General features: G+C 38.6%; 1 protein-coding gene across 8 annotated transcripts in view; it reads left to right on the top strand.

Annotated features, from left to right (window-relative positions):
• Evi5 (ecotropic viral integration site 5) overlaps positions 1–15,995 on the top strand; it is a 153,005-nt gene that overhangs the window by 44,812 nt on the left and 92,198 nt on the right. For all 8 annotated transcript variants that reach the window (XM_016004340.3, XM_016004339.3, XM_006985822.4 and 5 more), the window contains 7 exons: positions 6,804–6,993; positions 7,597–7,821; positions 8,751–8,825; positions 12,482–12,607; positions 14,103–14,246; positions 15,086–15,175; positions 15,269–15,366. In XM_016004340.3, the coding sequence (XP_015859826.2) occupies positions 6,804–6,993; positions 7,597–7,821; positions 8,751–8,825; positions 12,482–12,607; positions 14,103–14,246; positions 15,086–15,175; positions 15,269–15,366 (948 nt within the window). The remainder of the gene's footprint in view (positions 1–6,803; positions 6,994–7,596; positions 7,822–8,750; positions 8,826–12,481; positions 12,608–14,102; positions 14,247–15,085; positions 15,176–15,268; positions 15,367–15,995) is intronic.

The following is a 15,995-nucleotide window of genomic DNA, read 5'->3' as shown; positions in this document are numbered from 1 at the left end:
TTTTTTTTTTGGTTTTTCGAGACAGGGTTTCTCTGTGTAGCTTTGCGCCTTTCCTGGAACTCACTTGGTAGCCCAGGCTGGCCTCGAACTCACAGAGATCCGCCTGGCTCTGCCTCCCGAGTGCTGGGATTAAAGGCGTGCGCCACCACCGCCCGGCGCCTTCTCCATTTCTTAGGAAACAAACAGGCAAGTAAAAAAAGGAAAAACAAACCAGAATAAACAGCAGCAAAAACTAAAAGTCACAAGAAATACAGATTCAAAAACAAAACCCACAATAACACAAAATTGGAAGCCATGATACATAAGCAGAAGACCGGTAGGGTAAAAATGCTCCAGGCAGCATGAGACAGATGAGACCACACGACATCGTAAGTCAGTTTTGATTGCCCTGCTGCTGAGCATGGCCCTACCCTTATGGCCCTACCCTTACGTTTGGTGATACACCCAGTGAGATTTCTTTGTAGAAACTAATTTTCCCTCTGCCAGTGGTTGTCAGTTGGAGATAGCGTCTAGGTGAGGGATTGGAGGTCATGTCGCTCTCAGCCTAGGACCTTATCTGCAGACTGTGCGTGCTGCCAGAGTCTGAATTGACATGTGCATCAGTCCTGTTGTGTCTAGAAGGCCGTGTTCCCTTGGTGTCCTCTATCTCCCGTGGCTCTTAAAATCTTTCTTCCTCCTCTTCCTTATAGCTCTCTGAGCCCTGAGCAGAGGGGTTTGATGAAGACATCCCATTTAGGACTGAGTGTTCCAGTGTCTCTCAGTCTTTGCACATTATCCAGTTGTAGGTCTCTGTATTAGTTTCCATCTACCACAAGTGGAAGCCTCTCTAATAATGGCTGAGTGAGACACTGATCTGTGTGTATAGCAGAATGTTGTTAGGAATCCTTTTGTTTCTGTGTTACTGTAGCAGAACAACAGTGTTTGGTTTTCCTTAGGCCCATGGCCTATCTAGTATTAGGTTCTTGGCCACCTGAGCAGTGTCAGGCGTGGGTTCCATCTCATGAAGTGGGACTTCAATCCAGTCCAGTAGTGGCTGGTTACCTCCACAGCTTGTGCCACCGCTGCACTAGCATTTACACAGGCAGGTCACTAGTGACCAGCTACATGTGACCCATTCCTGGCACTCCATTCATATATATTACTTGAAGTAGCTTCTATATGACCCTTCAAATGGCTCTTAATGTTAGGTGTCCTTCCTCAGCATTCCCTCCTTTATCCCACTCATCCCTCCATGTTCAATCTTTTCGTTTGAGCCCCCTACACACACACACACCGACTGTCTGTCTCTCCATAACTATATATCTTGGTTCTACTTGGTGTAGAGTTTTGTGCAGGGGACTAACTATAGATTTATTTGTTTTCTTCTGTATACAGCCATCCAGTTTGACCAGCACCATTTGTTGAAGATACTGTCTTCCTTCAATGTGTATTTTTTACTTCTTTGTCAAGAATTGGGTGTCTGTAGGTGTGTGAACTTATGTCTGGGTCTTCAATTTGATTCCGTTGATCAGTGTGTTTGTTTGTTTTTTTAAAGATTTATTTACTTATTTATTTACTTACTTATTTATTTATTTATTTATTTATTTATTTATTTATTTATTTATTTATTTATTTATTTATTTATTATGTATATAGAAGAGGGCACCAGATCTCATTACAGATGGTTGTGAGCCACCATGTGGTTGCTGGGAATTGAACTCAGGACCTCTGGAAGAGCAGCCAGTGCTCTTAACCGCTGAGCCATCTCTCCAGTCCCCAGTGTGTTTGTTTTTATGCCAAAACTGTTTTTATTACTATCAGTCTGTAGTACAACTAGAAATCTGGAATGGTGATAGATACCTCAGCAGTTCTTTCATTATTAAGGATTGTTTTAGCTTTCCTGGTGTGTGTATGTGTGTGTTCCTATGTAGGTAAAAGTTGTGTTTTCAATTTCTGTGAAGAATTGTGTTGGGGTTTTGATGGGGATCGCATTGAATTTATAGATTGATGTTAGCAGGTTGGCCATTTTCACTATATTGATTCTACCTATCCGTGAATGGTGGAGATCTCTCCTTCGTCTGATATCTTCTTTGGTTTCTTTCTTTGAGGTCTTAAAATTTTTATTATACTGGGGTTTCACTTCCGTGGTTAGAGTTATTGTAAGGTAATTTATTTATGTATTTATTTTTTGAGGCTATTATGAGGGTACTGTTTCCCTGATTTCTTGCTTAGTCTGTTATTTGTATATGGGAAGACTTCTGATTTTTGTGTGTTCATTTTGTATCCTATTACTTTGCTGAAACTGTTTATCAATTGTAGAAATTTCTTGGTCATTTTTTAGGGTCATTTGCATATAAAATCATACCTTCTGCAGATAACGATACTTTGACTTTCTTTTCCTATTTGTGTCCCCTTGGTCTCTCCTCCAGTTGTCTCATTGCTCTAGCTAAGACTTCCAAGTACTGCCTTGAAGAAGTGTGGAGAGAGTGGACAACCTTGTCTTGTTCCTGATTTTAGTGGAAATACTTTGAGTTTCTCTCCATTTAAGTTGAGGATGACTGTGGGTTTACTGTAAATTGTCTTTATTGTGTTGAAGTATATCCTTTGTATCTCTACTCTCTCCAGGACTTTCACTATGAAAGAATGTTGGTTTTTTGTCAAAAGACCTTTCAATCTAATGAGATGATCATGTGTTTTTGCCTTGTGTTTGTTTATATGGTGGATTTTATATATTAATTTACATGTGTTGAACCATCTCTGCATCTCCGGGATAAAGCCTACTTGATAATTGTGAATGATCTTTTGATATGTTCTTGGATTTAGTTTGCAAGTACTTTATTGAGAATTTTTGCATTTGTTCACAAGGGAAATTGATCTGTAATTCTCTTTGTTTGGTCTTTATGTGGTTTAGGTATCTGAGTAACTATGGCCTCGTAAAAAGAATTGGGCAATATTCCTTCTGTTTCTCTTTTGTGCAATAATTTGAGGAATATTGGGGTTAACTCCTCTTTGAAAGTCTTGTAGAATTCTGCACTAAAACCATCTGGCTCTGGGCTTTTTTTGGTTGTGAAACTTTTAAAGACTGCTTCTATTTCACTAGGGGTTATAGATCTGTTTAAGTTGCTTATCTGATCTTGATTTAACTTTGGTAGGTGGCCTGTATCTAGAAAATGATCCATTTCTTTTAGATTTTACAGTTGGGTAGAGTTCTGGTTTTTAAAGTAAGTCCTTAAATTTTTCTGGATTTCTTCAGTGTCTGTTCTTATGTCCCTCTTGTTCTCTAATTTTGTTAATTTGAATCTTCTCTCTCCACATGGCAAAGGGTTTATCTTACTGAATTTTCACACAAAGCAACTCTTCCTTTTATTGAAGTTCTGTATTTGTTTGTTTTTAATTGGATGATTTCAGCTCTGAGTTTGATTTAATCATTGCTGTCTATTTCTTTTTTGTTATTTCTTCTTTCTGTTGTAGACCTTTCTAAGTTGCTACTAATTTGCTAATATGAGATCTTTCCAATTTTTTTAGAAAGGCACTTAGTGTTAATGAAACTTGCCTTTTAGGGACTGCCTTGATTACATCCCCTAGTTTTGTGTATGTTGTATTTTTATTTTCATTCACTTCTTAAACATTTTAAATTTCCTTCTTGATTTCTGTCTTGATCCATTTTTCAGTAGTGAATTATTCAGTTTCCACAAGTTTGTATACATTCTGTTGTTGATATCCAGCTTTAGTCTGTGATAGTCCATAGGATGCAGGGTGTTATTTCAGTTTCCTTATGTCTGTTGAGACTTGCTTTGTGTCCAAGTGTATGTTCAATTTTGGAGAGCATCCCATGGGCTGCTGAGAAGAAAGCATATTCTTTGGTGTTGAGGTGAAATGTTCTGTAAATATCTGTTAAGTATATTTGGTTTATGATGTTATTAAACTCTAGCATTTCTGTTTAGTGCTGTGGGATGGTTTTTCTGTACACTGTGAATATGTGTTGCTACTATTGATTAATAAAGAAGCTGCTTGGCCTATGGCAAGACAGGTTATAACCAGGTGGGAAATTCAAGCAAAGATACAGGGAGAAGAAAGGCGGAGTCAGGGAGAGGCTGCAAGCCACCCAAGGAGCAAGATGCAGTAGAACACAGGTCAGGCCATGAGATGTGTGAAGATACATAGGTTAATAGAGATGGGTTAATTTAAGATGTAATAGCTAGCAGTAACCCTAAGTCATGGACCAAATAATTTGTAATTAATATTAAGCCTCTGAGTGATTATTTTATAAGCTGCTGTGGGCCAGGTGGGATACAGAAAAGCTTCCAGTTACAGTTTAGTTTTCGTCTAACTGGCGAGAGTTGGATATTGAAGTTACTCTCTATCAGTGTGTGTCAGGGTCAATATGCGATTTTAGCTGTAGTGGTCACACACAGAGGGGAAAGCTGTGTCTGCTGTTGTGTTTGTGGGGTCCCCAGGACATGGAGGTAGAGTGAAAGGAGGGATCTGCAAGTCCTTTTTATACTTCTGATTCTGGTTTGTGAGAGTCACGTTAGCTCCGTGCTGGCTGACATTGTGTATGCTGAGACTTTAAAGTTGTAGCCATGCTGATGTGTAGTCAGTGTAGTTTACACTATGTTTCTGTGTTGTCTGGAGACATTGAACCTTCTTCAGGTGCTTATTGCCCATTTCATTATCTTCCCTTCTCCCTTTCTTCTAACAATATTAGGGAAAAATTTAAATTATTTAACTTATTATTGCTATGGAAATACATTAATTTTTCTCCAAATAAGGACAGAACTTGTTTTTATAATATATAATATAGTGTGATTTGCTGTGGCATATCTAGAATACACAGGGTTTTTAAAACTCTAGGATTATAACTTTCTTTTGGCTTAATGTGCTTGCATAGGGCTAAATGTAAGGGACATCAGCATATGTTATAGCTCTGACTTCCAAAAGGTACAGGAGTTGACTCATGGTTTTATATTTCTTAAAATAGTACTGAGAACATTTGTACACCCAAAAAAAGATGATTGTTCTTGAGAATTTACTGAAGTGACATTAAATAAACAAATACACATTTTAGGACTCTTCTTATCTGAACCATTTATAATTTTTATTTTTATAGCTCATTTTCTAGACTTCCTTTACAGCCTGTGCATATGTAATTGAAATTAGGGACTTACTAGTGTAATGAGTTATGGAATAGATATTTTACATTTCCTTTACCATCTTTCTTTGGAGAGGAGCCTAAAACAGGACTGCAAGCTCAAAAGTCAACAGGGATCTTAAGAGAAAAATCCCAATTTGACAGGACTAGCTCAGTGGTAGTCAAAGCTGTCAGTTATCCTAGACTGGGCAGAGGGACTGTGGAAAGTGGGGGCTCGCTACACCTTCTGCTTGCTGTACTATTGCTGCTGACTAGGAATCCGGGCTGGTTTGCCACATCGTGGTAATGTATACTTGTGAGCTTGTATGTAGATACTTTGTTTGGATAGATGAGTTATACATGTGTGAAACAAGAGAAAAGAAGGGATTTGGTTAATACTTTTTAGGTCTGGTCACACAGTAAACTTGATAGGATTTAAGGATTAGTAAATCAACCAATTTTCTTGAGTCTTTACAAATATATGTTCTTTCTCCCTTGGAGCCACCCCCCTTCCATTTCCCTAATTTGAATTTAAAACATTTATTTATTTATTTATTTATTTATTTATTTATTTATTTATTTATTTATTTATTTATTTATTTATTTATTTATTTATCTATTTATCTATTATTTATTTATCTCTATCATTTATCATCTATATCTATCTATCTATCTATCTATCTATCTATCTATCTATCTATCTATCTATCTTATCTATCTATCGGAGGGGGGGCATATGTGTGGAGAGCAGAAGACAATCTGTGGGAATTGGACTGAACTCAGGTCACCAGCAAGTACCTTTACCTTGAATTGTTTTTGAGATAGGTTTTTCATTTGTGTTACCCAGACTGGTCTTAAAACTCTTGGGGGTTTAAGCAAACTTCTTGCCTTAGCCTCCTGAGCAGCTGAGCCACCTATGTGCTGGGCTCCCTTCGTTGTTTTCTTTTTTTTTTTTTAAGTATTTGTGTGTGTGTGTGTGTGTGTGTGTGTGTGTGTTACAGCACACATGTGGAAGTCAGAGGAGAGCACTGGTCAGTTTTGTGTGTGCTGGGGATTGAACTCAGGTTGTCAGATTTGGCAGCAAGTACTTTTATCCTCTTAGTCTTCTTACTGGCTTCTTTGTTATTTATTTTCAATGTAAATGCATATGAATGCATAGAGGAAAAGTGCAACAGTTGCTGATTTTAACCAAACAAAAATTGTTGAAACTGTGTCTGAAAGCCAGCATGATGGCACATGCCTTTAATCTACTTGGGAGGCAGAGGCAGGAGGATCTCAGAATTTGAGGTTAGTCTGGTCTATAGAGTGAGTTCCAGGACAGCCAGGGCTACACAGAGAAATCCTTTCTTGAGGAACTAATCAACCAACCAACCATCCAACAACCAACCAAACAAACAAACAAAAGAACCCATGTCTTTTTTTTTTTTTTTTTTTTTTTTGGTTTTTTGAGACAGGGTTTCTCTGTGTAGCTTTGCGCCTTTCCTGGAGCTCACTTGGTAGCCCAGGCTGGCCTCCCGAGTGCTGGGATTAAAGACGTGCGCCACCACCGCCTGGCTAACTTTTTTTTTTTTTTTTTTTTTTTTAAGAACCCATGTCTTAAAGACTAATTATTGTAATGAAGCTTTTAATGCAATCCCTACTTCATCTAGTTTCATGTGAGATGATACCTTAAACAATTTTAATTCTGTTTTAGATTGATAGAGACTGATAGTAAGTCTTTAAGATCTGTAAATGGGTCAAGAAGAAACAGTGGCTCTTCTCTTGTATCAAGTTCATCAGCCTCCAGCAACCTCAGTCACCTGGAAGAAGATTCTTGGATTCTTTGGGGAAGAATTGTGAATGAATGGGATGATGTACGCAAGAAGAAAGAAAAGCAAGTGAAGGTATTTGCATTATTTAATGAAGTTCTTTTTCTTATCCCAGAGAGTATCAGGCATGGATTAGTATGGCATATGGAAAACAAGTATTCTAGTAATTTCTGAGCTATGTTATGAACAGATTGGTTTTATATGTCTTTATCATCTGTGCTTGATAGATGTTCCAGTTTGTGGGTTGTTGTAGGGGTCCTGAAAATGTAGAAATTCACAGTTAAAAATATTTTTAGAAATTAGTTAAATTCCCATTTTGTTAATTCAGAAATGAAATCAGGACACTCTATATCAGTATTTTGCCTTTTCTCGTCAGCAGCCCTTTGGATATGACGGGTGTGGTGGTGTGATATATAGCTCTGTGGGCTGTCAAGTCCTAGGACCTTTAAGGGCCACATGCTCAGTGAAATGACAGCTTGTCCATGGCTTTGTAGCTCCTAATCAGAACTGACCCAAGGGCCAATCTTAGACTTCGTTAGAGAATTCCATAGTTTATTATTAAACAAGCTTTGTAAATTATAAATTTGATACATTTTCCATTCCAGCACTCCCCTCCCCAGAATGCTTGGATATCTAGGTATGAGACATTTAAAAGTTTTGTTTTCCTTTTGTTTTTAGGAGCTTGTTCGTAAAGGAATACCCCACCACTTTAGAGCAATAGTTTGGCAACTTTTATGTAATGCACAGAGTATGCCAATTAAGGACCAATACTCAGAACTCCTGAAAATGACTTCACCTTGTGAAAAATTGATCCGAAGAGACATTGCTAGAACTTACCCAGAACACAATTTTTTTAAGGAAAAGGATAGCCTTGGACAGGAGGTTTTATTTAATGTAATGAAGGTAAGCTCTATTTATTCATTTTTTTCAAGTGAAATGAATTTGTAAGAGGTTGAAATTACACATTTCCATAATGAAGTATGAACTCCCATTGTAATAATCAGGTTCTTGGGCAACAGATTTAGTTTTAGCATACTTTCTGCTTTCTTTCTTTCTTTTTTTTTTTTAAGGTTTATTATGTATACAATGTTCTGCCTGTGTACCAGAAGAGGGCGCCAGGTCTCATTACAGATGGTTGTGAGCCACCATGTGGTTTCTGGGAATTGAACTCAGGACCTCTGGAAGAACAGCCAGTGTTCTTAACCTCTGAGCCATCTCTCCAGCCCTCTGCTTTAATTCTGATGCTTCATCGTCAGTAGTTTGGGGAACTAATTAGAAAATTCATCACAATATTTAGCATTAGTTGATAAATCACCTACTCTCACCGACCATTGCAGGTTTCTTTATTAGAGTAGATAATTCATACTGTATCAACTTCATGATCTGTGATAGTGGCCCTACTTGCTAAGCATGCTCAACCCTTTAAAAATTTCCTGTTGCCTCTGTCATATTGCATTTTCATAGTTTCTTTTTCTGCCGTCTACCTCTGTGAAATATCAATTTCTTAAGTTACTTGAATTTTGTTCTTTACCTTAACTGTACTGTGTTTATCTCTATCAGATACCTATCACTTTTCTGAGTGTAAATTGCTTTATTTTCTTTGTCCTTAGGAGCTGCCACTTTCTAATTGGGAAATTGTCAAAAGAAATTTTATGTAATAAACCATTTGCTTTTTAAATATTTATAGAATAACATCTGCAACAAGTAAGCAAGAGCTTTTCTAAACAAATAAATGGACTTTTAATTTAACTGTTTCACCAGTTTTAGGTTTTGGAGAAGGAAGATGCAGTATGCACGTTGAGGTATTTTGAACACCATGTTTTACTTTTTAGGCGTACTCCTTGGTGGATCGTGAGGTTGGCTACTGTCAAGGCAGTGCTTTTATAGTTGGATTGTTGCTTATGCAGGTGAGTTAATGGATGTAAGTAGTAGCTGTTTACGTGTCTTAAAGTCAATTGGAGAATTAAAAAACCATCCTCGGTTTTACCAAGTTAAGCAGATTTGTGTCACCTTTCTAAACATAACGTACATATTGCACATTACTTTTGTGCTTTGATGTAAAGCGATGCACGGTGATACGGTCTTGCCACCAAATGGAACTGCAGCTCTTGTGCTCTTCCTCCCTTCTCCCTCTGTTCTTCCCCTTCCTCCTACTTCCTTCTTTTTTGGAGATGCAACTCAGGCCTTCTATGCTGCATCCCTGAGCTGCAGGCCCAGCTTCCTGCAGCTTCAGTGGCTTTCATCCACCTTGAGTAGTGAAAGCAGAGCAGGGGTCAGGATCTGTTTCCTGGTGTTTCACTTCAGTTTCCTTACTGTCTGACTTTTAAAAGCTCTGGGTCAGGACTCCCTCCTGTTTACCCCACTCTCTTCTTTGTGTCTGTCTTTTGCTGAGGTGCTCGGGATGGAGCCCAGGCTTCGTGCACACTAAGCACCTGCTCTTCTCTTGTTGCCCCCTGGCCCCCACCCCTCCTTTCCGGGCACACTGGTTTATAGACAAGCTGACGGCTACTTACTGTGTGTGATAAGAACTGCTAGCAGTGGTGATTGTAGGATGTTTTCCTGTGTTAGATAAATCGGGGATATTTTATATTATATTTATATTTACAGTTATATATACCATGAAAGTAGATATGTTAATGTTGATGTATTTAGAGCTTCCACAAAGTTCTGATTTTCCTATTTATAAATGGTTGTCACTAGTAGATCTTTTTACTATTAAAGTCAAATATCATTATTATCAATCCAGTGATTTTTTTTTTTTACCATAAATCTGTTCCTTTTTCTTTTATATTAACTTTACAATAACAGTATTCATCTCTGCTGAGTATCTAGACTCTAGATTCTAGAGAACAGTGTTTCCCTCCTTGAAGAATGAGTCTTGAAACAGCTTGCAAAGCTGTATTACTGGAGTTTCCTGGGACGCAGCTATACCACCAAAGTCTGTTTGTGCTCCAGTTGTTTACTGATTGTATAACATCGGGAAATATATAAGTGGCCTTGAGTCTTCTGAGTTTGTTTCATGAGACTCCTGCCCACCCCACAAGAGAATATTTTAGAGTTGGAGAAAACAGCCACACAAGAAGTAGAAAACAGGTTTCAGCCTTTGGTGTGGCTGTGGAGCCTGAGATAGTAACTTCCCGCCAGGCTCACTGGAGGAAAGGAAGTCAAAAGCTAGAGAATTTATCTCAATGAAAATGACTAAGGAGTTGTTAGAGCAGTGACCCAGAAGTTTGTGGAGGAGCAAATGAGTAGCAGTGGTTGGCATGAGTTTTAGGGAGCAGAGGTTTATTCTGTGGAAGGGCCCTGAAGTTCAAGGAGATACTCTGCTAACTCCTGCTCTTTGAGGTGGTAAGGTAGAAAACCACAACTGCCCTGAGGTTAAGCGTCTTTCTACTTAAAGATGAGAATCCTGGGGAATGAGATTGAGGATAGAAGTGGGAGTTTGGAAATAGAGTCAGATGAGGGGACCAAGAGAACTGTATAGGATGGAGAGTTCTGGGATCTCAGACTTCTTACAGTGACTGACAAGTCAGTGGGGCTTTAGGACTTGTATTAATAGGGATGATCTCCACAGCATCACTATGGCTGTGTTAGGGCAGAGGAAGGACATGGAGGTTTGCGTTCTGTCCATGACTGTGTTGAGCTTGGGGAACATGTATTTTGTCATTTGCAGATCTCTTCAGTAAGAGATCCTGAGCAATCTTTTAGGGATATCCTCTTTTGAAATGCATTTATAGACTGTAAATGAAGAGTAGAAAACTATTATTTTGAGAAAGTTATCTAGCCATGTGGGTGATATTGTCTAAATATTTTGAATGCCTTTTTATTTTTTTAATGGATATTTCCTAGTGATTTATACTTTTAAAACCCGATTACAGATAATTTTACAACATAGAGGTTCTTTTGGTATTTACATCATGTATCACTTCTGTTCAGACTCCCTAAAGCTTTCCAGCTGTTTTAAGGTAAAAGTAAGAAATTACAGAATGGCTTTCAAAGCCTGTATGTTTGGTTTCATTTTTTTCCTTCTTTATAACTTTTTTACTCATGACATTTTTTATCCCCAAGACAGGGTTTCTCTGTGTAGTTTTGGTGCCTGTCCTGGATCCTGCTCTGTAGACCAGGCTGGCCTCGAACTCAGAGATCCGCCTGGCTCTGCCTCCTAAGTGCTGGAATTGAAGGCTTGTGCCACCATCACTCGGCTTACTCATGACCTTTTTAAATCAATATAAATTTAATCTGATTAACTTTATATTCTCTGCTTGGCATCTGCTAAGTACTTCTTGTGTAGATTTTACTTTATTCAAGGGATAACTGGACTTCCACTTTAGTGGTCTCCTGCTTGTTAATCAAGCATGCCAGCATCTTTTACTTTTCTATTGCTGTGAAGAGACACCATGACCAAGGTAACTTAAAGAAGTGAGGGGGAGGGTGGAGAGGGGAGGGCAGGAAGGAGAGAGGGAGAAAGAGAGAGAGAGAGAGAAGACATGACAGACCTATCGACCGACCAACCGACCGACCGACCGACTGACTCTGGGTCTGGTGTGGGCTTTTGAATCCTAAAAGCCCACAATCAGTGACACACCTCCTCCAACAAAGCCACATCTTCTAGTCCTTTCCAGATAGTCTACTAACTGGGACCAAGCATTCAAATGTATGAGCCTATGGAGGCCATTCTCATTCAGACCACCATAGGGATCTTCTTCCATCTTAAGGCCTTTGTAGTCTGTCTTCCAGGACTGTTTTTACCTCAGATGTTCCCTAATTTCCTTCTCTTGTTTACTTAAAATTTACTTTATCAAGTTTTCATTTCTGACTTATATAAATAGCAGTTTGTCTCCCCAGCATTCCCTCTTGTTCCAATTTATTTCCACAACGTTCATCACCACTGACATAAATATGACTTAGTCCATATATTACCTATTTATCTCTAGAAAGTTTTAAATTCCTTGAGAGTAAAGTTTATATGTTTTTTTTGTTGCTGTTGTTCTTATATTTAGAAAGAATATAATGAATTCTTTCTGTAAATAAATACTTATTGGTTAGATGAGATAGGTTCAGTTCAGGGTGGTATGGCCACATACATAGATACGTATATATGTTAATTAAGTTAATGAATAAGACAAGTTGAGGCAGTTAGTCTCAGAGTTTGCAAGAGTCATTGTCTGATTCTCAGAATGGAAGCCTAGAACCTCCTGATTCTTATTTCATTGCTCTTTTTACTGTACTCTGTAGCCACTGAAAGCATTATTGGTAGGGCTAAGTTCAGTGTCCAGAATCCATGTGAAAAAGCCTAGTGTGGTGGTGTGCATGTGCAATCCCAGTGCAAGGAAGACTTACTCAGTGAGTCCTGGGACAGTGAGAGATCCCGTCTCAAGAAAACAGGATCTATAGAGACCAAGGAATAGCACCTGGGTTATCTCTGGCCTCTGTGAGCATTGTACACACAAACACAGACACATTAAAGGAAAGAAAGAAACAGCACTTGTTATCGTGTGGTGCTTTGTTTAAAGTGATTTGGCTTATTTTGAACTGTGTTACTATTTTTTTTTTCTTAAAATAGATGCCAGAAGAAGAAGCTTTTTGTGTATTTGTTAAATTAATGCAAGACTACAGACTTCGTGAACTTTTTAAACCAAGTATGGCGGAATTGGGCCTTTGTATGTACCAGTTCGAATGCATGATACAGGTAAAAGTTCACTTTTACCTTTTTTAACCCCCTTTTCTGAATGTCATCTCAGCAGATTTTGTGTCGCAGTCATAGAAGCAAGTGCTGGAGAGAGAGCTCAGTGATTGAAAGCACCTTTGCTGCTCTTGTAGAGAGTCTAGATCAGTTCCCAGCACCCACAGAGTGGCTTACAACCTTTATAACTCCTGTTCTCGGGGATTTGGTGCCCTCTTCGGATCTGTATGGGTAGCAGGCACAACAGTGCACATAGGTACACGCAGGCAACAGTGGTCTGAGTACTCGTGGGGAGAGCCGGGGCCCTTATTGCTGAGACTGTCCGTGCTCTGCTCATTCTTTCCCTCCTTCCTCTTGGCCTCTTGTCCCCACCCCCAGTCTGGTGATTTTCTGCATGTTTCCGTAGTTTTATGTAACCAGCCTCAGGTTCAGAGTGTCTAGAAGCCACCGCGTAAAGATGAAGAGAAGCGGAAGACTGGAGTCAGAGTCAAGTGGAAATCGATGAGTGTTTTTTTTTTTTTTTTTTTTTAAAGACAGGGTCTCACTAGGTAGCCTTGGCTGGCCTAGAACTCACTCTGCAGATCACAATGGCTGTAAACTCACAGTGATCTGCCTGCTTTTGCCCCCTGAGTGCTGGGATTAAAGGTGTATGGCATCATACCTGGTAAAAACATTTTTGAAAAGTTTTACTTTTCTGGATTTAATTTTTATTTTTTTAATTTAATTTTAAATTTTATAAATAAATAATCTTACTGTACTATTCTTTAATAGGAAGGTAGGAGTATTCTCCTTTATTTATATTCCAATTAGATGGAAAGAATTTTAGACTGAGTCATCATTTTGGCTGCACAAGAAGCAATTTTCAGAGTCACCTTTCTCTGGAATTATGAAAACCTGTGTTATATAAAGAATGAGAGATGAAAATGTTTTTGTGTTTTAAGAAAATCACAATACATCATGTGATAATTTTTTTTTCTGAAATAGTAATTTTGTTTGTTGATACAAACCTTAAACTCTCCGTGCTATGAGTTAAGACATTGTTGAAGATCTTGTATTTTTCCTACTCCGTAGGAGGTGAAGATGGATTACTGATGGTATACGGTACTTGAAAGTTTTCAGCATGGCATTTATTTAGAAATTTTAAGAAATATTATAGTTAATTAAAAATAGAGACAATATTGGACAACTACACTCACCAGCAAGATAAAAAAACATTTTATTTCTTTGCTGCTCAACACAGTGATTGGATGGGTATTTGATTTAAGTTTAATTTGGCTATGATGCAGTTTTCTTATTAGTGAATCAAATGTTAAGATGTGTCCGAGGTTCCCACTCCAGGTCATTTCTTTGCCCTTCACTGTTAAGGTCAACATTTCAGTTTCTGTATTTGAGTTTTTCCTGTGACTGTAGCTCTTGGTGTTTGCCATAGGCTCACCTACAGATAACCTGGCTTGAATCCTCAATTTTGTTTTATTTTAACTAATTCTCTTCTCTTCTCTAGGAGTATCTTCCAGAGCTCTTTGTGCATTTTCAATCTCAGAGTTTCCATACATCAATGTATGCATCATCCTGGTTTCTGACTGTCTTTCTTACAACTTTCCCACTACCAATTGCAACAAGGATATTTGATATCTTTATGTCTGAGGTAAGCTAATGAGCAGATTAGGAATGAAAACAGAATAAAGGAGTCATTGGGTTAATTAGAGCAGGGCAGTGGAGTAGAAAGGAGAGGGCTGCCTCTGTGTCTCACTGCACTGCTTCCACAAATCAGTCTCCTTTAAACCTCCTGACGGCCTTCCTGGTTGGGTTCTGGTAATATCCCCATTTGTTGGATGATAGATGAGGAAGCTGAGACTTACAGGGAGTTTAATGGCCTGTCTGTAGATGATATAGGTACTTAGGGACCTTCTCCAAGTGCATCCTCTTTATCACCTTTGATACAGTGAGGGTAAATGAGAAGGAAATTCTGCCGCACAGTTAATACTGTCATAGTGCATCTGTTTCTCAAATAATAAGACATAATTCCTATAGTTGAGTTGCCTCTGTTCTGTGAAGGCTTTTCCATTGTTCTTGAGTTGTCATTGACATGGTAGTGAGTGATCTTTGTCTTCTGTTGTCTGAACATAGTATTGTTAGTTACTTCTTGGAAGGATCAGTTTATAAGATTTATCTAGTTTAGTTTGGACTGGAGTCGGCAAACAGTTCATCGATTACTCAGCTCTGTGATCTCCATGGCCAAGCTGTCCTCTCCTTTGTTTTCAGGAATACAGCCCTACCTATTTGTGCGTGTGTTTGTGTCGACCGTAGGGCCTCGTGGTCGGGATGAGTGGCTGTAAAGGGACAAGGGGCCATCAAGTCTAGATGTTTGTCTGTGTCTGCCAGTTCTTAGTTAGACCCTTAAATGCTTACCTGGGTATTATTTTGAATGATTTTTTTTTGATGGAAGAATAAACAAATTTGGCTTTATTTTATTTGTTTCATCAGGGTTTAGAAATAGTGTTTCGAGTAGGATTAGCGCTTCTTCAAATGAATCAGGCAGAATTAATGCAACTTGACATGGAAGGGATGTTACAGGTAAGTCAGTTTGTGATTTCTTGTATGTTTCTAGATTTGCCACTAATTAATTATTTGTAGTAATAATGCTGCTTTTCATTTGTTATGTCTTAGCATTTTCAGAAGGTCATTCCACATCAGTTTGATGGTGGCCCAGAAAAATTAATCCAGTCAGCTTACCAAGTCAAATACAACTCAAAAAAAATGAAAAAGTAAGTATTTTGTATGATCTCATGTAGTTATGGAGCTTATTGAAGCATGTAGGCAGGTCAGTGGACATGCGAAGCATTCTTGTGAAAAGTACCACGTTTTTCCTCCTTAGGCTATACAATTTTTACTTTCTTTGGTAGTAATAGCTTCAGTACAACAAAGGTAATGTTAGACTATCATCCCGCTTTTAATAGTAATACACAGGACCACTGCACACTACTTTGAAAATACCCCTTCCTTTCCATTCTGATGGGAATTAGGAGTATGGCATGAATATGTGTGTAAGTGTGCTATTATTTTTAGTAGTTACTATTATTACTCTTGGTGCTTGGCATTGAACAGAGGGATTGAGCATGCTCAGTACACACTCCACCACTAGGTTGTACAACAAGCCTCCCATGGCCCAGCCACTGCCTTAGTGTTCCTCTCCGCCCTTCCCAGGGTCCCTTAGCAGCACAGCTGGCAGCACTGAGGAGAGGTTTTCATCTCTTTATTGTTATTTCCTGGAGACGATTTGTGTGGCACAGGTTCCTTAAAAAATGTTCAAGATAGGCAGTCTCAGTTCCTGGCTTAATTTTTTTCTCTCTTAAAAATAAGGTTAGGGCCAGGCGGTGGTGGCGCACGCCTTTAA

The sequence above is a fragment of the Peromyscus maniculatus genome, chromosome 10, assembly GCF_049852395.1.
Source record: "Peromyscus maniculatus bairdii isolate BWxNUB_F1_BW_parent chromosome 10, HU_Pman_BW_mat_3.1, whole genome shotgun sequence".
Taxonomy (NCBI): Eukaryota; Metazoa; Chordata; class Mammalia; order Rodentia; family Cricetidae; genus Peromyscus; species Peromyscus maniculatus.
Note: the sequence above shows the minus strand (reverse complement) of the source record. Positions and strands in the feature narration are given on the sequence as shown.